At 42.3% G+C, this 25,437-nt stretch overlaps 1 protein-coding gene across 17 annotated transcripts in view; it reads left to right on the top strand.

The window, feature by feature from the left end:
• The window catches only part of NEDD4L (NEDD4 like E3 ubiquitin protein ligase), a 348,067-nt gene that overhangs the window by 273,274 nt on the left and 49,356 nt on the right, over positions 1 to 25,437 (top strand). For 6 of the 17 annotated variants that reach the window (XM_007191970.3, XM_007191978.2, XM_007191973.2 and 3 more), the window contains 10 exons: positions 4,401 to 4,533; positions 5,691 to 5,867; positions 8,100 to 8,174; positions 9,805 to 9,864; positions 14,856 to 14,987; positions 15,474 to 15,593; positions 16,663 to 16,860; positions 22,502 to 22,579; positions 24,018 to 24,072; positions 24,176 to 24,229. In XM_007191970.3, the coding sequence (XP_007192032.1) occupies positions 4,401 to 4,533; positions 5,691 to 5,867; positions 8,100 to 8,174; positions 9,805 to 9,864; positions 14,856 to 14,987; positions 15,474 to 15,593; positions 16,663 to 16,860; positions 22,502 to 22,579; positions 24,018 to 24,072; positions 24,176 to 24,229 (1,082 nt within the window). The remainder of the gene's footprint in view (positions 1 to 4,400; positions 4,534 to 5,690; positions 5,868 to 8,099; positions 8,175 to 9,804; positions 9,865 to 14,855; positions 14,988 to 15,473; positions 15,594 to 16,662; positions 16,861 to 22,501; positions 22,580 to 24,017; positions 24,073 to 24,175; positions 24,230 to 25,437) is intronic. The other 11 variants (XM_007191971.3, XM_057527330.1, XM_007191975.3 and 8 more) reach the window with 9 other exon arrangements.

Below are 25,437 nucleotides of genomic sequence, written 5' to 3'. Positions count from 1 at the left end.
TGCATAGATAGGAAAGGTGGCCAAGAAGTATAGTCTAGATTTTGTTTGGTTTAGAGGAAAAGCTTGCAGACTCTGCAGCAGTGAATAGCCAATCCTTCCTAAGCCCCTACGTGGGTTCTCGTGAATATCAGCCGTCCTTGGTCAGCTTTGGACCACATGGTGTGTGCACCAGTTATGTTCCCAGGACAGCATAAATATCCCAACATCCAGATGACGTTGAACTCTTCTTTGTTGTAATTTTTTTCCCATAGAAATATAAATGGAAATGGTTTAGTTGATTCTTTTAATTTATTTAATTTTTTTTTCACGATTTCCCTTTGATTAATGACCATAGCTGTTAAAACTGTTGTAAGCCATTTGACTACTCTAGTTATTTGTAGTTAAAAAAAAAAAAAAGTAACCGCCTTGGGCTTGGTTACGTGTAGTGATCGGAAGAATCTTGGTAGCAGTACCCTAAGCAAAGTACCTTTATCTACCTTTGCTAAAGGTCATAGGAAAGGAATACCTGAAAACAGCACTCTCTGGGGACCACAGTGTCATGACCTCTGTAGAAAAGTGACTCCTAGCAGCTCACAAAGAAAGACTGATGGCCAGTACATACATAGAAAAATGTTCACTTTCATTAATAATTATGCAACCAAGTCTGTATTTAGGAGGTAACTGGGGACAATTGCTACTTTCTCTGCCTCACAGAGTTGTGAAACTCTAATGAGGGAATTATACAAGCTCTCACTTGTATAAATGCTGGCTCATCAGTAGGGAAACTGTGGTTCTTCCGAGTTCATGTTCACCTGTAGTTTAGGGAGAAATCAGTGGCATGATGGTCCCCATCAGTGAGGCAGCTGAGCCAGGAAGGACGTCTGCAGAGCTCCAGGTGGGACCTGCCAGGTACCTCCTTTCCACCAAGCATGACTTCTAGAAAGCAAGAGAAAAGTTAGATGAGGAAAAAGATTCGGTTTTCACAGTAATCTCCTCATCCTGTCTGAACTGTTTGAGAATGTGGGGTTCTTTTTCCTTAACTTTATTTGGCTTGACCAGAAGCCCTCAAGCCCTCCAGGTTATTTTAATGTGTTGTTTTAATTCAAAAATGATTTTTTGTGTAACTCAGTTTTCACAGAATACTGCAAGTTTGGGTTGGGGGGGAATGGATGTTAAGAAGGGTCTTTATTAAAAGGCTGTATCTGAGGAAGTCAGATAGAGAAGTGATGATCACATGCTGCGCAGAGAATTAAGACTGTCGTGGAGACTCTCATTTCTTACCCGGTTTGCTACAGGCTTGCGCTCCAGACTTCAGCCCCTGAGAAGTCCTCATTGACATCCCGTTGCCCTCAGGCTGTTCTTACAGGGTCCTCCTCTCCCTGCCTCCTGCCAGCCACAGTCAGAAACGCAGAGCGGTCTGATCATGCAGAGCTGCTTTCTGATTACTTCCTCTTCTTCTTGGCCCCATGGATGTGCTAACCCCCAATCCCCCCCCCAAAAAATAAAGCCAGAACGTGCCCCTTCCCCTGGTAACCTTCCGATGTCAGCCTACTATCCCTTCCTCTGGGAGCACCGGACGTCTTCTGTCCCGGTCTCTCTGAAAGCCCTGTGACTCCCTGTCAGGACACAGAGCACATGAGACTCTTACTGCCTGTATGAGCAGGGACTGTGGTTTCCTACGCACAGATCAACCCCTAGCACCTGGCACAAGGTAGGAGCTTTTAATTGAATGAGTGACTACAGATGAGTCACTTCTGAAAAGTGGGTACAGGCACGTGGTTTAGTGAAATGTCCGGGCCTGGATGCAGAGCTTCCCAACGGAAGGCGACCACAGAACACTCCCCAGCCCTCTTAGGTCAGACAGTGGCCTTTAAAATGCCTCTAATTTTAGAATTGTCCTTATCCTATTTAAATGTAAACTGTAAACATTTTACTGTTAAAAGCACAAGTTTAAAAACTTGAAGGAATTGCATTAAGACTATAAATGAACTTGTTAGACTCAAACACTTACTTTTAACTCTTTTCAGTACTTCTGCCGTCTCCCATCTTAGCAGTAATTTAATCATATCTTAATGACTCAGGTCATCGTTAGTCACTGATGTATATGAATGTAAATGATCAGACACGCTGATCTTAACTGGCACTGAATTTGATAAATTTATGGGTTTTCTTCTCTTTATTAATTTGTATATTTCCCATGAAAGTCAAATGAAGACTATATATGTGAAATTAATGACTGAAGAAAATTGAAATAGCCACTTCTTAAATTTTTTCCCTGCACCCAATAAAATCATGTTTCTGTTTTAATTTGCCAGCTCAGACATATTTTTAAATGTTCATCTTCCCATTAGTGACCATTTAAACTTCCTGTCAGTTTCAACAGCCCTCTAGTTCAATTGCTTAATTAAGGGCAAAAGGCCTCCCTTGTATGAACATTTTCATTTTATCGCTAAAGACCATAAAAAAGCCCAGGGTTGGAATTTCAGAATCAGAGACATCTTTCTTCTTTATGCTATTTAGTTGTTTCTGGTTCACACTGGTTACTAATTATTCAAGCATGTTGGATAAGGAGGATTAGCATAATTGATTTTAAATGCCCCTTTTAAAATAAGTCCTTCCAGAATAATGGAATTTTTATATACTTCTGAGAGATAGAAAATGCAAACATAGCAATATTAAAGCCTTATTCTTTTCAACCTCTCCGAAATCCCTGTAACAATTCAAGTGTGTGTTATAACTCGGAACACACATTTGGTATTGACTAAGTGACACCTGACATTTCAAGTGAAGATTTAAAATTTTGATGAAACTTTTATATATACAATATTTTTAAGTAAGGCCAGTCATTATAAAGTGAAATTGAATTGAATGTCCTATAAAAATCACGGCAGCAGTATAAAATCACAAAGACAATATTATATTTTTTAACATATCCAAGAGAGTGTTATTTTTTATCATTCTGTTTTGGTGGTTTCAGAAATTGTGTTAGTATACTTGTGTGTCCCTTGATTTTAATTAGTTTCTCTATGGCCTTATGCGATTTTTTTTCTGAGGAGTCCTGCTTAACATACTATTTTTAGTCCAGTTATAGTTTAATACAACTATAAGATATGCAAAATGTATATTTCTGTTAGGTTTTAAAAATTTGTATATTGGGCAGTAAAACTTCATTCAGATCTTAATAACAAGAGTTTTTATTTTAATGTGGATTAAAGAAAGGTAACCTTCATACTGTCCCTTTACCAGTAAAGCTAAAAAATGTAAAGATTTTTGGTGAAAATATTCAGACTCTCTTGGAAACTGGCATTAAAGAGTCACCTGTTTATTTACAAACAGTGCTGCTTACTGCAGACTATTCACTGTTACAGGGGCCTAGCACGTTCTTTGGGGGGAATATAGGAAAATAGTATAAGTTAGCTTGAGATTCATTAGAATGTTTTAAAACCTATGTTTTAGGAAGAGTCTATAATGAGGGTCCTTGATTAATACTGGATTTCATTTAGTCTGAAATAATGTTTTCAAATATTAATTTGCAACGTCATTTTTTAACTGAATATGGTGTCTTATTGAAAGAGTCTGTAAAGGTTTTCTCTGAAAAACATTTTGACATTTCAACTTCTACTCTAAAAGCCTCCAAGTAGTATTTCTCCCAAAGGAGAATTGCCTGTAATTTAGTGCAGAAGTTTTCAAGATTGACTCAATGCTTTTCACATCCTGAATTAAGAGAGTTACATGACACCCCCCCCCCCAAAAAAGACTATGAAGTTGCAGCGTTCCTCAAATCCCAGTTGATTTGGGAGGTTATTGCCTGATGTTTGTGAATTTTAAAAAGGAGTTTAATGGGGAGAAATGCAGTGTCATGCTTCTGAGATTCTGTCAAAATGAGATCCTCAGAGGCCGAAAAAGTTCACCTTGGGTCAGGAGCATTTCCCTCCAGACCCCAGCTTTGAGTTTATACTATTTGTGCTCATTGGTTAATTGTTGGTGACCAAAAGTTACGGCCTTGTCATTGCTGGACTCCTAGAGAGGGGTCACCACGGACTGGCCGTGAATGTAAGCTTACCTGTCACCTCTCCTTCAAGAGGCCTCACTTGTCACTGGGGCAGATGGATGGAGGACTTCGATTTCTCTTCTTTCTTAAACGCTAAAGTACATGCTGCAGTATATGCCTGAAGGATACCCGAAAATATTGGGACAGATGCATTTAAAGACTGTATTTCAATGAAAGGGACCTAGGAGAATGCTTTAGCCGAGAGATGGTGGCAGATTCCCCTGCTGAACGGCCAGCTGATTGTCAGTGTTGCGCGTGAGAGCACTGATGCTGTATTAGGCGTCAGGCCCTTGGTGGGTGTTGGCTGGTGTTGAGGGGCCAGGTGTCAGCACCGGTTCTCCTGACTCCCACCCTCCCCCCGCGCTCCCAGGGATGTGTCCTCCGAGTCCGACAGCAACATCCGGCAGATCAACCAGGAGGCAGCGCACCGGCGCTTCCGCTCGCGCAGACACATCAGCGAGGATCTGGAGCTGGAGCCCAGCGAGGGCGGAGACGGCCCTGAGGTAGGACTTCCCGCTCTGCCGGCACACTCCCTGGAGCTCCTGCTTTCCGTGTTCTCCAGGTTGATCCTGTGTCGTAATTTCTTGTCTCAGTAAATCTGTGTAAAAAGGAAGGATTCATGGTCTCGTAGCTGATTGATATCATCGGGATATTTATTAACTTAGAAAGTGCTTACAAAAGCCATCTTTGATGAGTGCACATAGTTTACATTACTACAAAAGGGAATGACATTATTTTTAGCATGGAAATCTCAAGATGTTTTCACTTGATCCTTTATTTTTCCCCCGAGTCTAACCATCTCTTGTTAAAGGCCGACATGGTTATCATCTTTGCGCAGTTGAAGTAGCCCTGTAACTTGTTTGGGTACCAAATACAAGTTTTTACTGAGTAGTTTTGACATAGTGAAAGAGATTTGTTACCAAGAAAATAGAAATTTGGGTGAATAGAAATGTTCATAAGTTTACCCTTAAATGCTCATGGTAAATTACTGGGGAAGAATGTATATAAATTGAACAGCAAATTAGCAAGGCAGCAAACCATAACTTCCATGCTGCCTTAACAACTCTGTTTACTTATTAGAAATCCATTCTTTTTAAACATTGCGTTAGGAAGATCATTCACAACATGTTCCAGTGATCAAAATTAGAAAAGCAACATGAATGATGCCGTAATAAATTCACTAAAAGTTACTTTATACCAGGGCTTAACTTACAGCTTATAGCATCTCTGCTGTTTTCATTGTGAATCCTCAGCAGTTAGAGAAAAAGAAAATTCATGAAAATCATAAACAAATTCCTGAGAATATTTTTTTAACCCATGCAGGTAGTATCAAGTGCTAGAAGCAAAGCACTGCTCAGAGAGGCACTATTGCAAAGGGGCTGAGAGCACAGCCCCTGGGACCAGGCTTCCTTGGCTCAAGTCCTGACCCCACCACTTCCTAGCTCTGTTGTTACCTTGAGCAAGTTATTCCCTCTGCTTCAGTGTCCGCATCTGTTAATCAGGGTAGTAGTCTTTATTTCCTTATGGATCCTGAGAAGATTGTGTGCCTCCTGAGTGCTCAGTCAATGTGAATTACAGTTATCCTAAGGGTTATTACTGGGGCGGGGAATGAGAGGGTCCCTCGTCCTAGCAGTTACCGCGGCGTCTTGTTCCTTGGTAGCCTTGGGAGACCATTTCGGAAGAAGTGAGCATCAGTGGAGACTCCCTCAGCCTGGTGCTGCCTCCGCCACCAGCCTCGCCTGTGTCTCGGACCAGCCCCCAGGAGCTGTCTGAGGAACTGAACAGACGGCTTCAGATCACTCCGGACTCCAATGGGGAGCAGTTTGGTTCTTTGATTGTAAGTAATAGTCTTGTCTTCTAGCTCCCAGATAACTCTGACATTTTCCAAAGTTCCTCCTTCCCTAGGAGAAGCAGGACTATACCAAAATTAGCCCAAGCAGGTGAAAATCTTTCTTGATTCACAAAAAAACTCAAATCTATGACTTGTGTTTTATCAGCTTTAACCTTGTAGAATTTCTTTTCCCAGCCAAAGGTTCATAAAGAGTACCTTTGTCCTAAAGGTGGTGTTCGCACTGGGACCTGGGAGACATTGGGTCTCCGGGGTAATCCTCTTACGTCATACTCTGTGTGCTTTATCATTCTCGTTTCACAGATGAAGACGTGATTTTAAGTGACCCATCCAAGACAAGGTTAGAACAGGAGATAGAAGACATCTCCCAAGTCCCAGAGTACCAATCCTTGAGAAAGGTTGTGAAATTGTGACACTGTCACCAGGGTAGCATTTGAACTTGGGTTCTTAACCATCAGGGAAATTCATTGTAGGTGCTTCAGGTGGGGCTAAGCCCCAATGAGAAGCAACAGAATCAGCCATGAAGACCTGTGTTTGACAACACAAAGCTTTGCAGAAAAAGCCCACAGAAAATTCCTGCTCATGCATAAAATTGAGAAGCAATGCAGTCTCAGTGTCTCTCGAGAAATTGAACCTACAGATGTCCTGTAGTAAATGCTGGTAGTCCCTCTGCTGAAAATGGCATCCTAGAAAAATAGTCATCATTACAGCCATATCAAATGTAAATGAATAGGAGGACTGGATAAAATGTAAAAGCCAGTAAGTACTCACAAAATTGTTACTCCTTCAGTTATGTGTTTTTGTTTTAAAAGACACCATTGGCCCGTGTCATGAGTTGCACTGATTACTCAGTTAATGTGCTTTTGTATTAAAATTCTATGAATGTCCTTCAGAAAGAGAAATATCACTGAGATGAAAATTTAGTACTAAAGAGGCAGGAAAAAAAAGAGTTTGCATATATGGGATATTTGAATTGATAAAACTGTTGCTATGGAAACAACATAAGCAAGGAAGCCATATATTTAAAACTTTATAAAAGGAAGTAAGTACTGCCAGAAGCATAGCAGTGGTATACCTTTAGTCTACCAAGTGAAAAACCATCATTTCAGGCAGCACTGATATTAAGCTATCATCTCTTATTATTTTTATAGGGAGCTTCTGCATTAATTATTCTAGGTTCATAAAATATCTTTAAGATCCAAGTGCAAGTGTCAGAATTATTTTAAGTTCACTTTGAGTCTGGTTCAACTATTAAATAACAGTACCTAGGAAAGAGAGGAGTAGGGGAGTAAGGGGTTCTTCTCCAGTTTTGCTTGTCAAGGTCACTATATTCAGGGACAACAGCATGAACTTTTACTAAAGGATGAATCCTTCATGCTAACCGTTGTGGAAAGACTTGAAAAGCTTCCCATTTACTGCCGCAGACTCTGTCTTTGACCTTACCCCATTTTCCTGATTGCAAAATATTAAAAGTGAGGAAATGCTACAGACTTGTCCCATGTACAAAGCTGTTGCTAATTAGACCCCTGCCTTGTGTGTGTGTGACCTGCTGCTGATCTGTGGTCTTTTTTTTTTTTTTTAACCATATAGATTAATACAAACAAGTGAGAGGAACATATTATACATTACACTCTAGATTTTTTTTTTTAGATTAACCGCACCTATTTTCCTTCATTCCTGTTCTGTACAACTTCTGAACTCCATTCAGAAGCTGAACGTATAAATAACCTAACCCTTCAGAAGTCGCCGAAGATTATACTTGAGCTCCCCTGGAAATAGAATCCAACTGATTCTTTGTCATTGGTCACAATAGTCAATAAATGTTTAAAGACTGTATGTCAGTATCTCTTCCTCTATTCGTGTTCCACTAGAATTTACCCAGAGGTTGCGTCTCAAAGCAGAATACAGGACTTCTAGCTTCTTTTTTCCATTATTAAAGCAGCACTCGAATGTTATCTGTGGAGTCCCCTTTCCTGTTTTGGCCTCTTATTTTTAACGTTATTTCTATCCCATCTGCTTAAGACACTTGAAAATGACAATGGAAGATACTTGACTCCTTAAAAGATTACTCTCATTACCCCGAAAAGATGGTGTTTCATTTAATTACCTTCTAATATTAAAGAGCAGTGAATAGGCTTGAGTGATATATATTTTAAACCAGTGAAACTCGTTTCTCAGAATATGTGTTCCTGATGTTCCGTGTCCTTTCCTGCCCTTCAGCAGAGAGAGCCTTCCTCGAGGCTGAGGTCCTGCAGTGTCACCGACGCGGTCGCAGAGCAGGCCCATCTACCACCGGTAACCCATGCTCATTTCCAGCCATCAGCTGGCTCTTTGGGCTTTCATTTAAAATCATCTGGGCTACTGAGGAAGAGTTTTTCCTGTGCAAATCCATTTACCATATACATAAGACATTAAAATTTCCTAGCAAATTGCCCAAGGAGAGTGAATTTCCAATACAAAGAGTTGTTATTGTCACCAAAGTCTCTGAAATGCTAAAAACTCCATTGTTTTGCTTTTCCATCCAAATTAATACCAATTCTGATGTGCTTACTTGGCCTAAACATTAACAATTCCTTTTTTAAAAACTTCATTTGGTCCCTAAAGCTGTGTTTGAGTGACCTGTATCTCAAGAACATAGGAAGAACTCTTCTAGGTGGGCAGCAAGAAGTTCTTTCCATTACTAATGGCCTAAACTCTTAACCCGCAAAGCCTCTATACCATCTCTTTAAAGGCAGCTCTACTGACTCAAGAGTTGGCTGTAATTTGTTCCCACTTTCCCACAATTTTCATAACTAGCAGGAAATACAGAAGTGTAAAGGGTATTTAATAATATAGGACATAAATAAAAATGAATATTCTGATTGGAAAGCAGACCAGAACTGCTTTGGGAGATGTTTAATAAACACATTAAGAGTAAATTTTATGTAAATTTGTTTCTTGTTTTGGAGGAGAAAATATTATGTGGTTTCAGCATGCTTAACTTGATGTTTGACCTTGACCAATTTTTTTATTACGACAAATCCTTGATCACTGTTAGCGCTTGTTTATTGCATGTGAAATTGTTTGCAATGAAATGATCATTGTTTATTGCATATAAAATTGAAGGGAAAGAAAGATTGCACTTAACAGTTTTTGCAATCATGGTGTCTTCCCTATTGTGTACATTTTTGCTCAACTTCGAAGGACTTTTTTTGCCTAGGCTTTAAGTCTTTTATGTTTACAGAATGAATTGATGAGTACATTAGTCAACTGAGTAATCAACATAATAGATGCAGTTGTGGCATACATGGAAAGGGCTGGTAGGTCAGAAGCTTGACAAGAGCATCCTTTCTGGGATGCAGTACAGGCCTCCCCCAAAACAGAACAATCAGCTGTGATGGACTAATGGGATACTCTTCAGATGATTCTGTGATCTTCCTTGATGAATTAATGGTGCTTTCTCTCCTTTTCAAAAATCAGTGTCACTTTTATTGGCCAAAAGAGCTCACTTCCCTGAAAACTGATGATTCTTCCCTCTTTCCTTGTGCTCTGTGAAGCTGTGAACTCACTGATCACCAGTGGCCTCTTACTTGAATTTCGGAGTTTGACAGATTTAAGAATCTGCTAATTATTTAACAGTGGGGGCACAATAGTGGTGCTTTCCATTTTTTTTTTCATAAGACATCTCACGTCGTTGAGGTTGTCAGTTCATCGTTTACCCAGATCAGGGCTGCAACCTGAGCCTTCTCTGGATGGTAGGGTGATCGTGTTCCTCTTTCCCTTCTGGTCATCAGTGGTTGCTCAACTTTATTTGGACCGGGTGGATTGCAGAGATTTTGATTCATGTCACCTGCCTTACCGGCTGCACCAGCACTGATTCCCGATTCAATAAGCAATGGGTGGTCTCCCGAAATGCATTTCACTGATGTAAATTATCATTTAACAGCCCAGTGCCCCAGCTGGGAGAGCACGTTCATCAACTGTCACGGGTGGTGAGGCGCCAACGGTAATGATACCCTCGTTCAGACATTAATGGCAAAACTGTGGGTTGGTTTTAATATTTTGGGTAATGGTGAATATATACTTTTTTCTTCTTTTTTTGATAAGAGCAGCTTCTTATGTGCCACAGACCTGCATGCTTCTTATTTTAAACCTCTCACTTTCACGTTGTTTGAAGGTACTGGGTAAAACGAATTGATTTTTAGTCCCGTATACTTTTATGAGGAATACTGTCAAGCTTTGTTTAAAGTGCATTTTAATCTGAACGTTTAGAGTCTATTTCTGCCTTTTAGTGTTTGTACTCCTGATAAGCTTTTCCCATGTGTTTAGAAGACTTGGGTAAAATATTTTGGTTGGAGGAGAATCAAGGAAGCCACAGGAATTGCATGCAATTATACATGTGAATTTTCAGTTATACATTTCCTGTACCACGTTTCAAAGGCTGGGTTAGATTTTTTGTATCACAAGCATGAACCAGTGACCTTTCTCTGCTACCAGGGACCCCTAATCACAGGTTCACAGGTATGAACAAGTGTTCATATAATTTAGGAGGAGAGAAGAAAGAGTATAATTAAGAAATTGAAAAGATCTAGAAAAATGGTGTTTTTAAGCCAAGTATCTGTTATTACTCATTATTTTAAGTAATTTCTAGTATTCACGTTTGTGGGTAACTTGCATGACTGTGTACTTTAGTTGCCTGTTTTCTCCTTGATCCCTAAAGACAGGCTAGTTTATAGTTTATGCTTGGAGCTGCTGTAGCTATTTGAAGAATTGTCCTTACTGTTTTAACTTTGTATGTTTGTTGTAACTGCTTATTACTCGAGAACACCTTTAAATACATATACGATCGCTGATTTTCTGCAGGATGTTGATTTAAAGGAACAATTTGGTTATATTGTTAGAATTTACTGCTCAGCATTGTACACTGGAAAATCGAAGTGGCAGTCAGCAAAAATCAGCCCAGTTTAAGGTATTGAGCTGCAGTGAAGGGCATGTGTTGGGTGGGCGAGGCTCAGCCTCCAGTAGAATTCAAGAAAGTTCAAATAAACTAGTATATTTCCTATTGTGCGCCAGTCATTTCCATGGGAGTAGAGGTGCGAGGCAGACAGGATCACTTCATGAAATGATTTTAATAAGAGTGCAGGGCTGATGAGCATCTACTATCATTTTTGCATTTTGTTGGCCTTGGAACCTGTTGTGAGTGTTGCAGTGTTGCGATAGCTGATGACATTAAATGACAGGGTAAACTGAATTATGATCGTCCTGGGTTCCATGGTCAGAATCACCTGGCAGGACGAAGTGATGCATGTGAATGAGCTCCCCGTGGCCCTGCCACTGTGCTTTTCTTCTTGCCTGTGCTCTCCCCCTCCCCCAGCAATGAATTAAAAATAGGAATTTGGTTTTGTTTTCTATTTTCAAAGACTGGGTAGTAATATTTCCTAAATGTTTTATCTACTCTCATGCTGTCTACGTACCTGGTAATCTTTCACCTGGAATAAGCAAACTTACCTTATGGCTGCATTAGAAATTATCACGTCTATTTCTTTTGCACCCTCACCATCCCTCATGACGAATAGCCTTTACTTTTGCTTTTCCAATTGCATCTCCTACCATGTGTTTCCCCCTCTTTTACACCTTCTCCCTGTCAGCCGCAACACTGAAGTGTGCTGTGTCATCCTGGAGCTACCCTGGGACTCCCCATCCCACTCCTTCCTCTGTGCTCTCATAAACACACACGTGGGTGCATGCGTGCGCACATACGCGCACACACACACACACACACACACACACACACACAAGTGGGATCTCATATACGTATTAGTTATCAACTTGATATTTTAATTCACTTGTGGTCATTTTTTCGGGACATACTAATTATTACATAGTAGTCAGTGATGTGAATGCACCGCGGTTTATGTAATTTTCCCACATCGATGAACAGTCAGCCTTCACCCCCTGGGCGCTGCTCGCCATGTGGCTTTATTAAGCATCCTGGTGTTGCTCTCTTTCCATGGTAGTGCTTTTATTTCTATAGTACAACGAACAAGCCCTGATTCTCATCTGTGGAGCCGCGACCCTTTGACATATGACAAATACGCACTGGTGTCACTTTCCAGCTGGCTAAGCATGAACCCTCTCTGTGAGAGAAAACGAGAGGCATAGCACAGTTTGGGGGTTTTGCTATATATACGCTAATGATACACTGAGGTAAGAGTGTGGCAGGGTTTGAGTGAATCTTGGCGAATCTGTGAGAGCACCAAACGTTTTTCATCTTTAAAAGCATTTTGAAACTTTTACAGCTCCAGTGTAGTTGAGTTCTTCATTTTAATGAAATAAATGGAGCCATCATGAAGCTGCAGTTAAATGGCTCCTTGGCTTTGTGAAACACGGCGGTAGAATTCAGATGAGAAGCTGTGAAGTGTTAAATTAAGCTGACTGGCTGTTTTCTAACTTGTCTCCTGATTACTTCACATGTTCTTGAGGTGGTGAGGAATGCACGTGTGCAGAAGCACGCGCACTCCACGCACACCGCAGGAGAAGGCTGACGTTGGCTCCAGGGCTGCGCCCCTGCCATGGTCTGCTCGTCGAAGCCGAGCCCCACCCCCTCCCCAGCTGTGGGAGGTGGTGTTTTGAGTCACAGATGGAATCCTCAACACAGGTTGTTCTTCATGGTCATTTGGAAAGAACCCCATAAAGAACCATTTTAATAACACCATCTTGCGTAAATGGAACTAGATCGTAGGTTGCCAATTCAATTCTCAATAGAAGGTAGAAGGAACATTTTAATCAAATGCAGTGTTCTCTACAACACTCCTAGTTTTCCATAAGCTGATTAGTCCTATTAACTGTGGATCTGTGAAAGTAACCTGGTTGCTCAAATACTCTGCTGGAACTCAGTCCTGAGATTATCCATGACACAAACCAGCTATGTTAGTTTATTAGCCTCCTCGTAAATATCCTTTCCAGGGTTACTCTAATTGTCAAACTACCCTGAAGGTCTCCAAAATGGAGTTTTCTGAGGGTACGTCTAATTGTCTCTCCGCAAAAAAATAATTCAACGGGGAAGCCAAAAAGCAGCATTTAGTATTTAGTATTCCATTCAGCCGAAACATTTTTGGTCCTCATATAAACAAACAGTATGTCAAGGCTTGATAGCATGTACTTGGCCAAAAATACTAATCAACCACGAACTTAGGTTACAGAGTCCATTAGGTCAGCAGACTCCATTGCTGTAGTGCCCAGATAAAAAGTAGCCTGGAAATAGCTCCTTTGTGTTGGTGTCACAGCGAGATGAGGAAGGTGGAAAGAGCTTTCAGCTGTAGACAAATTCATCTGTCTTTAATACGCATGGAAGGATCAGGTCTGCATGTTGATGTTTCTTCCACTCTTGTTGTATCCCCCACACCTAGATCCAGGACTCTACATACTCAAGAGTCTTGGAATTGCCATTATGGGGCCTTGGGGACTTTATCTGGAATCATGTCAAGGAAATAGTTGCTTCAGTTTTAGCAGAAAGTTGTCTTTCAGATAAGTACACTTGCCCTGCTGGGTAAATGTGTTTTAGAAATAACCATTAAGGCAGCTGCTTCCCGGTCTGTTTTTCTCTGGAATGTGCTGTTTGAGCTCATGAAGTAGGATATTAAGCCTCGTTGCCTGCAGTCCCCAAATTACATGGCTGCATCCCTGATCTTGCTTTTCAGTTCAAGGTCTTGCAGTGGACTGGGGGACCCTCTTTGCCAAGGTACATTGTTGGTAGAGAACACGAAAGATGGGATGAGCACAAGGAGAGATTGGGCTAAGAGATTGACATCTTCAGCCTAATCAAGAAAACTGCACCTGGTAAAATGTCTGGAGTTTCAGAAGATCCTAATTAGGGAAGATGGTACCCTAAAAGAAGTGGTTTCCTTTTGCAACCTCACGTAAGAGATCATTCCTGATGTTTGGCCTCTTGTTTCTTACGCTCTCCCAAGAGCCTTGGTAGTCATGGTTGGCTTCTTGTTCCTACCCCCTTCCTTAGAGTAGCAGCCCTTTCCCAGATATAGATCTCATGCGCAGCACCCAGACGTCCAGGACGTCCTGGACGGCACTGGCCTCAAACAAACATCCCCTTGTCTCCGTGAGTCTTTGAGACACCCTGCTTTCCAGCGGCTCTCCACCCCGCCTGCATTTCTCAGACTGCTTCTTACAAGCAAAAGTGTCGCAGGAAGCCTTTTGCGATCTGCTTTGAACTATCCAACCATAGTCACTCTGTACTGCACATATCTCTAAGCCCAGAAGCTACCTGTGCTCCATTCACCCTTTAAGGAGACAAACTCCATATGGGAGGACGGCGGGAAATGCAGCCTCAGTTATCACGCTTCTTTGGAATTCTGGCCTCAGATTGCCGGGTGGCATTCCGGGCTGGGGTAGTTGCGATGATCTGGTCAGTCACTAGTGTGAAAGCAGGGCTCGTAGAGAACAGACTCTGTGTGTGTGTGTCCCCCCGCCCCCCGTGCCAAAAGCTACATAGTGTAAGTGCCCTAAGCTGGTGAAGAATTTAGGAATAAGCTAGGAGAACATCCCTGTGACAGCTAGATTGAGGAAAAAATATTCAGAGCATCCCTCTCAGAGTCGGTAACATTTAACAATTTGAAATACCTTTTAGGCTCTACGTGGTTTGACAGTAAAATGCAGTAACTCAAATGAATTGTCACATTATTCTCTTCCCTTATGATCACGTTGGCAGCAACCCTTTATGTCAACCCTTTATGTTGAAGGCTGCATGGCCTGGAACTGAGTTTTGTAAGATTTTTGACCCTATGGCTTGTGTAGGAGTTCATTTCACAGTAGGTTTAAAGCTATTGGAAACCTGTTGCTGTTTTCCAGGCACTCATGTTTTCGGTACCATTAGAATTAACTCACTTTGTCTAGCACAAATAACTCTGGGTATGTATTACTTTATTAAGTTGATCAGAAAAATGCAAGATATTAAATAATAGTGATTTCTTACATAAACAGCCATCAGTGGCCTATGTACATACCACGCCGGGCCTACCTTCAGGCTGGGAAGAGAGAAAAGATGCGAAGGGACGCACATACTATGTCAATCATAACAATCGAACCACAACTTGGACTCGACCTATCATGCAGGTATGCAGATCGCCACACAGCTTATAGTCACAGGCAGTAGAAGCCGAAACGTACGCGAACCCCATGTTCCTGATGTTTATGTGTTGTTCCGAAGAACCCACGTTTAAGAAAATTTTTCTCGCACATGCATTACTTTTAAACATAATATTTGCCTAAGGAAGAATTTGGTCCCTGACTCAGTCTCTCCCAAGATGGTCCATTTTAAAAACGTGATGTGATAAGAGCCTGCTTATTGCAATGGGTAGCGTCCCTCCGAACCCCCTTTTTTTTCTGAGGCTGGTTTTTATGCCGGCCGGTGATTCATTTTTATTTCCTCGGAGTGTGCTTCCCCCGGCCTTCCCCCCATTATTATGCGCAGTCATTTCCTCCGTGCTTTAAACAGGCCAGACCTCTCATCACCGCTGGCCGTGTTGTTGGGTCCGCACTGCAGTCACGCGCGCAGGGAGAACCCCACACGAAGCTAACTTGTGTTTGCCTCCAACGTAGCTTGCAGAAGACGGTGCATCCGGATCCGCCACAAACAGTAACAACCATCTAATCGAGCCTCAGATCCGCCGGCCTCGTAGCCTCAGTTCGCCAACAGTAACTTTATCTGCCCCACTGGAGGTGAGAAGGCTACGTCATCTAACTGGGGTCACGTCTCTCCTGTGACTTCTCCTCATTCTCTCCCCTCTCTGAACCGGGACTTGCGTTTCCCAGCCACCTTCCTCTCTGATAATCAGTCGCTGTGTTCGTGGTCAGGGGTGTCCTTGTGCCGCCTCACTCCATGCTTCCCATCCCTGGACTCACGTGATTCTCATTCTCATTGGGCTGAGGCCACGGTGGCTTGTACTGGACATGGGCTCCTCTTTTCAGAACTCTCTCCATTCGTGTTGTGTTTCGCTCCTTACTGCCTGTTACCTCATGAGACTCGCATAATAACTCGTATTGGTTCAAATACCCATGCTTACGTTGAGTTTTTAAACATAGCTGTTGCTTTGATCCGTTTTTCCTTTCGACCGTAAGGTCTTCCATTGTATCAGCCTCCGTGTTTCTGATGCCTGTTTGCATCTCTGAGTCACTGCTGGGCATCTGCTTTGCGCCCTCCTGTTTGTGTGGTTTTAGGGACATCCCTTAACATCACAAATACCAGAGACTAAACCTTTGAAGTTCTAAACGTGACTGCATCTTAGAGATGGCTGCGGGCTTCTCCATGCCTGGGTTTAAGATGTTGATAAGTGGGAATGGGCGATATCGCCTCCAAACTGTGATGTAAATGTCCTGGGTAACAACTGTGCAATTCCAGGTGGCTGTCTCCGTTGATGGAGGTTTTTCTTTTCTGCTCTAAAAATTGCCAGTCCATCTTCGTTAGACTGTGAGCTCATTCAGAGCAGGGGCATGTTCTTCTCCACCTTCTGTAAAATCTCCATCCATAATGCTCACTACGGAACAGTATTTTGTGTACGTGCCAAGTAGCTATCAAAGGATGGTGGTTATACGTACTTGATATTGTTGTGTGTTTAACCAGTAGAAAAACCTTACGGTTAGATTAATTTGAAAAGTAAACCAAGCAGGTTTTTTAGGAGCTTCCCCCTTGTCCCTCTTCAAAGAGGAGCGTTCCATGACCCCCAGGTACATGTTGACCCCTCTGGACTAGCACCTGATAAGACTTCTAATGCGCATTATTATTCCTTAGGGTGCCAAGGATTCACCCATACGTCGGGCTGTGAAAGATACCCTTTCCAATCCACAGTCCCCACAGCCATCACCTTACAACTCCCCCAAACCACAACACAAAGTCACACAGAGCTTCCTGCCGCCCGGCTGGGAAATGAGGATAGCGCCCAACGGCCGGCCCTTCTTCATTGACCATAACACAAAGACTACAACATGGGTAAGGTCACTACTTTTATTTGGCTCCATTTTCATCCTGAGGTCTGGCATTCATTCCTTTATTTCCTTACCCAGTATCCATGGTTCTTGCAGAGAAATTTCCTGGCAGTGAAGCATGTCCCCAGAGGGTCTTCTCAGCTTGGTCTAGGCTCCGCACATGGGGGCTGGTGGGGAGCAGGTGACTTACGGGCACAGGCTAATGGCCTTCTTTGGTATTGGTGCCTTTTCTTCAGAGCACTCCGGCAAAGCTCCAGTTGTGACAATTTACCATATATGGAAAAAAGGTAGTGCTACATATAGCTAGGATTTTGATGTTACTGCTTCCCATCTCAGGATGCTGTAACCTTGTTAGGAATTCTAATCTTTTTAGAAATAATGTTTCTTTGTCACTTTCTTTTTGCATCTGTGTTGACATTACCCATCTTTATTTTTATTTGATGTGCTGTTTTGGTTTTTACTGTTTACATCAGATAAGTATTTTATGCTCTGTGCTACATTACTTTCTTTTAATTGTGGATCAGGAGGTGTACTAAGGACTTTGTAAATTCGATAGCTCTTTTTTTGTGAACATCTTGTCACAGTTGGTTATTTCTTATCACAGGGCTCTTCCATGTGCCCCTGAATCATGCATGAGAGAGAATCCGTGTATTGTGTTAACCTGAGAAAAATGAGATTAATGAAAAGTACATATGCATGTCTTTATATTCCTCTGTTCACTCTTCATTTCTTCAGGGGAATCAGTGGTGGCTTATTTAATGTAGCATAGAGTTCTTTTAAAAGTCAGTGGTATTTTTCTACTGAATGATCTCTAGACCGATGATTAACCTGAAATGCGTCCTCATGTTTCTATTTCTGATGCTACCGAAGGTTTGTTTTCCTTCCTCTCCCTTATATCCCCATCTGATTGTCTGGGTACCGAGTGTAACTCAAGTCTTTCTGTCCTCTGGGCTACTTGCTCAGAACTGATGGTACGTGAAAGCTGGTTGAGTCTTGGTGATCGTCACTGACCCTAGCTCTGTGGTCTTGGACCAAGAGTGAACGCATGCTTTAAATTCCCATTTCTAGTGTAGACACCAAGCATACCCAGTTGAAAGAACAGCAGTATCGTGTTAAGGAAGAGACCTGGACCCAAACGGTCTGAACTGTCACTTACACTTTGCCCGCGGTGTGATGGTAATTCAGTCCCTTGAGAATTGGGTTAGGTGGCCCGGCAGACTCTCTCAGACCTCATGGATCGTGGTACAGTGTGTCTTCACGAGGACAATCCTAGCATTTGGGGCAGGACTGTGCCTGTTATTTGCAAGACATTTAACATCCTTGGCTTCTGCCACTGCATCCTAATAGCCACTGTTCCCCACCCCCCGCCCCAACCCCTATCCTAGTGACAACCCAAAAAGCTCCCACGCATTTCCCAACACCCCGTGGTGAGAACCACGCCAATTTTGAAGTAAAGGAATAACCTGCCAAGAGAATTTATCATTCAGATCTGGTAACATTCATTGGGTAAACGCGTCACTACTGCTAGGGCATATATGATAACATGTAGCTTTGAAGATAAGATTACAGGTCTGTGGCAAGATGAGAGTAAAAGGTCGCTCCTTGGGAAATAGAGTGAGAGAGATCAGTTTGAAAATCTTTTTTCCCTCATGGGCGTAGAACCTGTGGCAGTCCTGCTAGTGTACCCATTTCTACTTCTGGCAGCACAGCTGGGATTTCCGTTCCCCAGCCAGACATGGGAGCTCCAGAAATAGGGGGTGAATATGGTAAAAGTAGATGGATTAGCGTATGGAATCACTGTGGCCTGCCAACATAAGCTAGGATTTTAGTAATCTGAACTAGCTTAGTAATCAAATCCCCTAACCTTTTCACAGCCTTTCACACCACAACTGCAGTGTAATTGCAGCTGGGCAGATTTTATTTAAAATAGCACCAGCTTTATTTATTGCCTGCATCGGTGCTGAATGAAACCCAGTTTGAATTTTCAATTGCCCCTTTCCACCAGATACTTGTGACTCACTGATTTACTGATTTAAAATTTTAATTGGTTAAAACAACATTTTGTTGCTGCTGCTGTCGTTGAAAATCCTGTAGGGAACAACTGGGAATTCCACAAACCGCCACGCTTCTCCTCTAAACTCTGGATGTGCTGACACAGCCGCGTTATCCCTGCTAAACAAAGGCCCATACAAAATTCTCACTGTGGAACGCAGGCTCTGAATTGCTTGTTTATTTTGACAAAAGGTGGAAGGATGGAGAGAACTGTAAAGATAATTTTTGGCTTAAAACCTGTGTTGAGTTTGTTTGGGGTTTGCTTTGTTTGTTTTTTAAAGAGAGAACAGATAAGAGAGAACAGCTATTCTTAGATTTGAGCATTATCATAGGAAAAGGAAAAAAAAAAAATTGGTCAGACAGGTTGAGAATAATGAAAATTGTACTTCTTCCCCCAGCACCCTGTGTCCTCTTGGTTCCTGCACTAACCAAAAGCAGGAAAAGGTTCAGGCCAGCATTTCCCTCGTATACATTGATAGAGGAAAATTCCCTTTGAAGTCTATTTATAAAACACGGCCTCTCGCACACACGCATATTGGAGGCCGTGTGCCAGCCATCTATCAGGAATAAAGTCTGACACAGCAAATAAGCATCACTTTGTCCCCACCTGGATCGGGCGGGCCGTGGCTGCACGGTAGAGACCACCGGGGAGCTGAGGAGAGATTACAGGAGGGCTTCGGCTCACGCATTCCTTCTGCTGAAGAAGCAGCTCAAAGCGTGCGTGTAAGAGTATATTCATGTCTTTTACAGGACAAAGCCTTGGCTTATTTTTGTAGCAACAAAGGTTATACCTTAATAATTAAGTTTCAGGTTTGTTTTCTACCCAGGTCCAAATTAATAAAACTCACTGTAGTCTAGCCCTGGTGGTTGTTCCCTTCCAGGATCGAAAAAGCACAGTTGTCTTTTCAACTAGCCAGCATGCCCATATTTTATATATTTTTAAATGATTCCACAAAGAAACTTTTTTTTTTTTTGGGCCGAGCGGCATATCGGATCTTAGTTCCCCGACCAGGGATCGAACCCGCGCCCCCTGCATTGGAAGCGCAGAGTCTTAACCACAGGACCACCAGGGATGTCCCCAAAACCTTTTTTTTTAATTAAATAAGATGTTGATCTTTGCCTTCTGTTTAAAAACGCTTTCAACTGTAATTGAGGGAAGCAGTTGTGAAATACTGATATAATTACGAAGAAGTGCCCCTACTATGCTGAGGAAAGGGAGAAACAGCCCAGTGTGTTGTGTATTTTATTAATTCATATTTGTATCGTTTGAGACCTCATTAGGATTCCAGCTGACTGTCATTCCTGAAGTTGTCCCAAGTCCTGTGGGGCCTTGGCTGCCCTTCTCCTGCTCATCTAGCTGCCCCTCTGTCATTCAGGGGATTCCGTGGGAGGGTGGGTTCCGTACTGCCTCCCAGGCTTAGCCCGCAGAGCTTGATGGGTGACAGCTGCTGCCATTATTTTGATTTTTGTTGGTATAAAAGAATCACGTGACCCCTAGGGGCCTCCAGCCCTCACATTCTATGAATTCCGGGTTTCCGTGCAAGGCCATTTCAGCAGACCTGTGAAATTGAATTTACTTTATGCTTCATGTTCCTTCTCCTACCCCCTGTCACTTTTCTTTAATTTCAGCTTTTTTTTTTTTTTTTTCTTTCAATCACCAGCTCTTTACCAAAAGGGTCGATTGTCTTTCACAGTAGCCTGTGTGTGCGATTCCAAGGCACGGCTGGCCTCGCACGTAGCATGCAGAAGCCCCTGTCCTCACGCATGGAATAGCAGCCTCAGCCTTTCTCTCTTCCCAGCGTGAGCAGCGGCTGTGGTCTGCCCAAGCTTCCCCTGCGGTGGCAGCATTGCCTGGGCCAGCCCTAGAGCTGGCCTCGGGTAGCTTTAGTGGGGTTCGGGGCTCTAAGGCTTTCCTCAGTCCATGGCCAAGCGGTCACAGATGTTTACCAGATTATCAGCTTTTTAGACCTTCTAAATCCTAAATCTACCTAGCGTGTCTGTTTACACTGTAGGTGTTCCAGTATACTACAGAATACTGGACTATTTTATGCCTCTAAGGAGCAAAGGTTGATTTGTACGCGTGTGATTCTTGTTGTCATTCTTGCCAGCTCCAAAAATCTATCACTTTGTTACTATCCCTTGATACTAATGGTTTAGACTGTTAACTTGGGGAAAATAATTTTAAAGCTTTATCGAGGTATAATGCGCATACCATACAGTTCGCCCATTTAAAATAATACAACTGAATGATTTTTAGACCATCACACATGTGTGCAACCATCACCATAATCGTTTCAGGCCGTTTGCATTGCCCCCAAAGAAAACCCCATACCCATTAGCCGTCACTCTCTGTAATCTAGGAGATGTTTAATACAGTCTTGGTATATAATCATATGTAATTTCATATCTCCGAACAAAAGTGGGTTTTATTACTTTCCCAGTTTTATACCGTTTCATTTTCTTGCTGACTTGGGAAAATTCTGAGGCAGAAAACCTTTTAGTAGTTTGACAGCAACAAAGGCTTTAACATTAATGAAATAAAGAGGGTTTTTTTTAAGGTTTTAGGGGTTTTTTTGTTTTGTTTTTTATTATCTTAGGCTTATTTGGTTAATAATGTGTTATTCTGAGTTTTATCATTTTGTTTTCTAATCTTTTGAGTTTCAAATAGGGATTCTCTAAGTTACACTGCATTTTAATTGGGTCTGTATAAGTGAAGGACAGCTGCCAGACTCTAAACCAGAACCTCTGGGCAAGTTTTCGTTCTCTGTGAGACTCCGTTTCCTCATCTAAAGGAGCAGAGATTACGTGCCCAACCCCCTAACAGGGTGGTTGCAAGATCATACATCTGACTGTTCTTTGTAAGTTATAAAGCATGACCCAAGATGTCAGAGTATGTATTTTTCTGTCATTGGTTCTGTGTGGTATCTTATGAAGCATAGCCCTTAAGAAAAATATTTTGTAAACTTTTCAGATCTAATTTGTGGAACTTGATCAAGAATCCCAGTAAAGTTCTCTCATAGGGATGCGACTCTGTGATGTTGCCGACTAACTCTGGGGCAGGACATGCCTGGAAAGTCAAACCAGATTCAGATTTTCGGCTTTAGCTCAAGAGAGGGTGGAAGGAAGCAACAGCAGACTCAGTACTGACGGAATGGGTGTTTCTAACAGGCTAGCTGCCCTCACCCCGGAGCTCCGGGTCCACAGGGAGCTGTACGAACCAGTGTCCCCACCCCCTCTCTGTGGAGTAGGACCTCCTCGTCTTCACTGGCATCCTCTACTCTGGTCTCCATGGTAACATCACTGCTGGAACCCTCTTCCTCTTCACCTGCTCAGGGTCTGGGGGAAATGGTTAACCTTTGACTTAAACATTCTTACTCTCCTCCTTTCATCAAGTTCAAGGAGGAAGAGTAGAATCTTTTTGGAGAGATGGTCAGCCAGGCCTCCTATACGGAGGTGGGGTCCTCCCCTCCCCCCTGCAGCAGCCCCCCACACAAGCAACCTGCTTGCTGTGGAACACACACCGCCAGAAGGGGAGGACCAGTACCACTCACAGATATCGCTCCTAACATCTGTCTCTTACATTTTTCTTGCAGGAAGACCCACGCCTGAAATTTCCAGTGCATATGCGGTCAAAGGCATCTTTAAACCCCAATGACCTTGGCCCGCTTCCTGTGAGTACACTGGAGACACACGGACCACTCTGAAAATGTTTACTCATTCATGGGCCCATGTTGATAGGGGAGCCCTGTGACCTTCTCTTTCTCCGGGCGTTTTGAGTCCCCTTGGTCTGTCATTTCTTAATAGAATCGGGTGTATGACTGAACTCACAGCTCACACAGCTCACACCCCACCTAGCTCTTCTGAAAGAGGTTTCTGAATGGCTGACTGCTAGTGAAAGGTAGACCTTACAACTAGGGTGATGGACGAGGCATTCTCTACAGGTGACAGTTTAAGCAGCACACATTTATTTTGTAACTTAGCAACCAACTAATTTCCGTCCATATTGCTGATTTAGTCATAGGAACAAAAAATGTTTTAAAAAGTGGGAGAAAAAGGCGTACGTAATCACGGAAGGTTTCTATAAGTCATTTATCCAGCAGATGTTTTAAGTTTTTCTCCCTTGTCAGTGACTGTTCATAAATCTAATTTTTTATGAGTTTGTTCTCTTTTGGGGCCTGAGTGAGAGTCGAGCTATTTACTCCAAGTTAGATTTTGAATGAAACCTTCACCATGCTTTCGTGTTGACCCACCCCCAGTTTTTTAAAAACCCTTATGGCCTAGAAAGGCGGGGAGACTCTAAGACTATTTTAAAAATGGAAGGGTGCCGGGAATTTTTTTGGTGGTGGTTTTCCAAGAACCTTTCTGTTGCCTGGTGTATGGTATATTACAGCAAAATTTGAAGCTAGAAAGATTAAGGTGCAGTCTTTATTCATCAGGTTATACAAATATCCCACACTCAACAAATGTTTGGTTCCAGGGTTTAGATGGAAAGAGCCTGGGGAGAGACTGAAGAGAGAGTTTAGAAAGTGAAAGATTGCAGGTTGTCTAGATCTGTTGGATTCTTGACTTTCAGATAACAAGTAGGCACACTTCAGATCATGAAAGCATACCAGCCTGATCTTGGAAAAAGTATCCAAATCTGGTTCCTGAGTAGTGAGAGTTCACAGCAGAGAATTCCAGTATTCGATTGTTCAACCACCCGATGACATGAGTAAAGCATCAGTCTCTCACATTTTATATCACCCTTCATCCTCCCTTTAGTACTCAATAAATACTCATTTAATTAAATGAGCTATTCAGCCCCAGGCTCAACTGTTTCACAGTGTGCTGGAGTTTCCCTTTGAAGCTTTTGAAATAATAACCCCTGTTTTTCTTGTTCATCATACAGTGAGTGCATCTGAGACTGTAGAACATGTGCTAAAGTGTGTTGCTGGGTGTTGTCATTTGAGTGAGTTCATTTGAAATGTTTCTATTTAGTTTATTCTTTATGTAAAAATGTACCCCAGGGGAGAAGAGTAAGAAGGTGTCCTAGAGTCTTTAACTTTTGCCTTTGATTTTGGAACTGCTGGCTAATGTTTGTCTTCTCTTCCTCTCTTCCCCTGATACCAGCCTGGTTGGGAAGAAAGAATTCACTTGGATGGCCGAACGTTTTACATTGATCATAGTAAGTAGGTGCTGTTACGGACGCATAGGTGGTGCAGGTGAAGGGGGGATGAGGGTAATTCAGATATGACAGTGAAAGCTGTGTCATTTTACCATTTGTCTAGGCAGCCAGGTGTTATGTGGCGAGGATGATACCAGAGACTCAGTGCCCTCGTACGGTACTGTGCATTCACCCAAGTTTGCTTTAAAGTAGCCCATTCCAGTTTGATCTTGTGACCTATTAACTGTTTTTTGTAATTAAAAAAAATTTTTTTGATTGATGACCCCTTGCCTTTTGCGCTTTTAATAAATACACTCTGGTAATAGAAAATAAGATTAGAAGTGATGATTATGTCAGAAATCTGTGTATGAGCAGTGCTTGAAGCAGCCGCTACGTTTTTTAAAAGCTGCCTTCAGAGGTCTCAGGGCAAGATGCCCATTCTGACTTATTTTCTATTCACAGCATGTTTCCCTGCACCCAACACACTAATACATGTGCAGTTCTTTTCTTGAAATTATATTTGCTGCAGACATTTGCTCCAGCTCCTATGAATAAATGTGTGGTTTCTCATGCCAACTAAAAGTTAAACTAATAAAGGTTTGCTTTTAGCCAGTGTTGTTTTTTTTTTGTTGTCCCCCTTGTTGAAGTGACATTTTCTCCATGGGATCGTATTGGTATATCCCTTAAAACTTCTGAAAATGTATATTGAAAAAAAGTCTTCAAGTAGATTTGAAGTTCACATACGCGTGTGATCTGGTGCTGTTTATCTTTGTTTTCATTTGGTTCATAAACATGAGCATTAAGTCTACACCAGATTTCCCAGCCTCACATTTTCTTAACTGATTGCATTGGTTAGTTAAGCACGTTGCTGAGCTGACCGGGAAGCACGGCCTCGAGGGGTCCTCGTGTGGGTGGGGCCTGTCTCTGTCTTTCGTTTCAGGGCCTCTTCCTGGGCTCCTAAGCGACCAGTGCATGGTAGAGAGACCTTCGCTTTCAGGCACGGGAGATTGAGGGGTTTTTAGAAATTGAAGTAAGCAAGAAGCCCAACAATTCAGAATTAAACCAAAAGTAGAAGTCCTGGGTGTATTTAGGGGTGTGGGTTACCCTTGGTTAAAATCAGATAGTTCACAGTACTTAGGCCTAGTTTTTGCCTTCGACCGGTAAAAATGCTGATTCTTGCCTACGTTCCAGGATTTTACAGTGAGCATAAAATTGCTGCCATAAATGCTTTAACATATGCGGGAACCCCCACTTATTTCCTTCCTGCGCTAGTTATAATGCTCTTTCTCAGCAGAATTTGCTAAAATAGAAGAGGAGTCACACTGCCTTTTTCCCACTAAAAACAAAAGATAGTTTCCTTTTCCGTTTTTTCACGCATTACAATTT

Source organism: Balaenoptera acutorostrata, chromosome 13 (genome assembly GCF_949987535.1).
Source record: "Balaenoptera acutorostrata chromosome 13, mBalAcu1.1, whole genome shotgun sequence".
Taxonomy (NCBI): Eukaryota; Metazoa; Chordata; class Mammalia; order Artiodactyla; family Balaenopteridae; genus Balaenoptera; species Balaenoptera acutorostrata.
The sequence above is the reverse complement of the archived record's forward strand: the minus strand, read 5'-3'. Positions and strand labels throughout refer to the sequence as shown.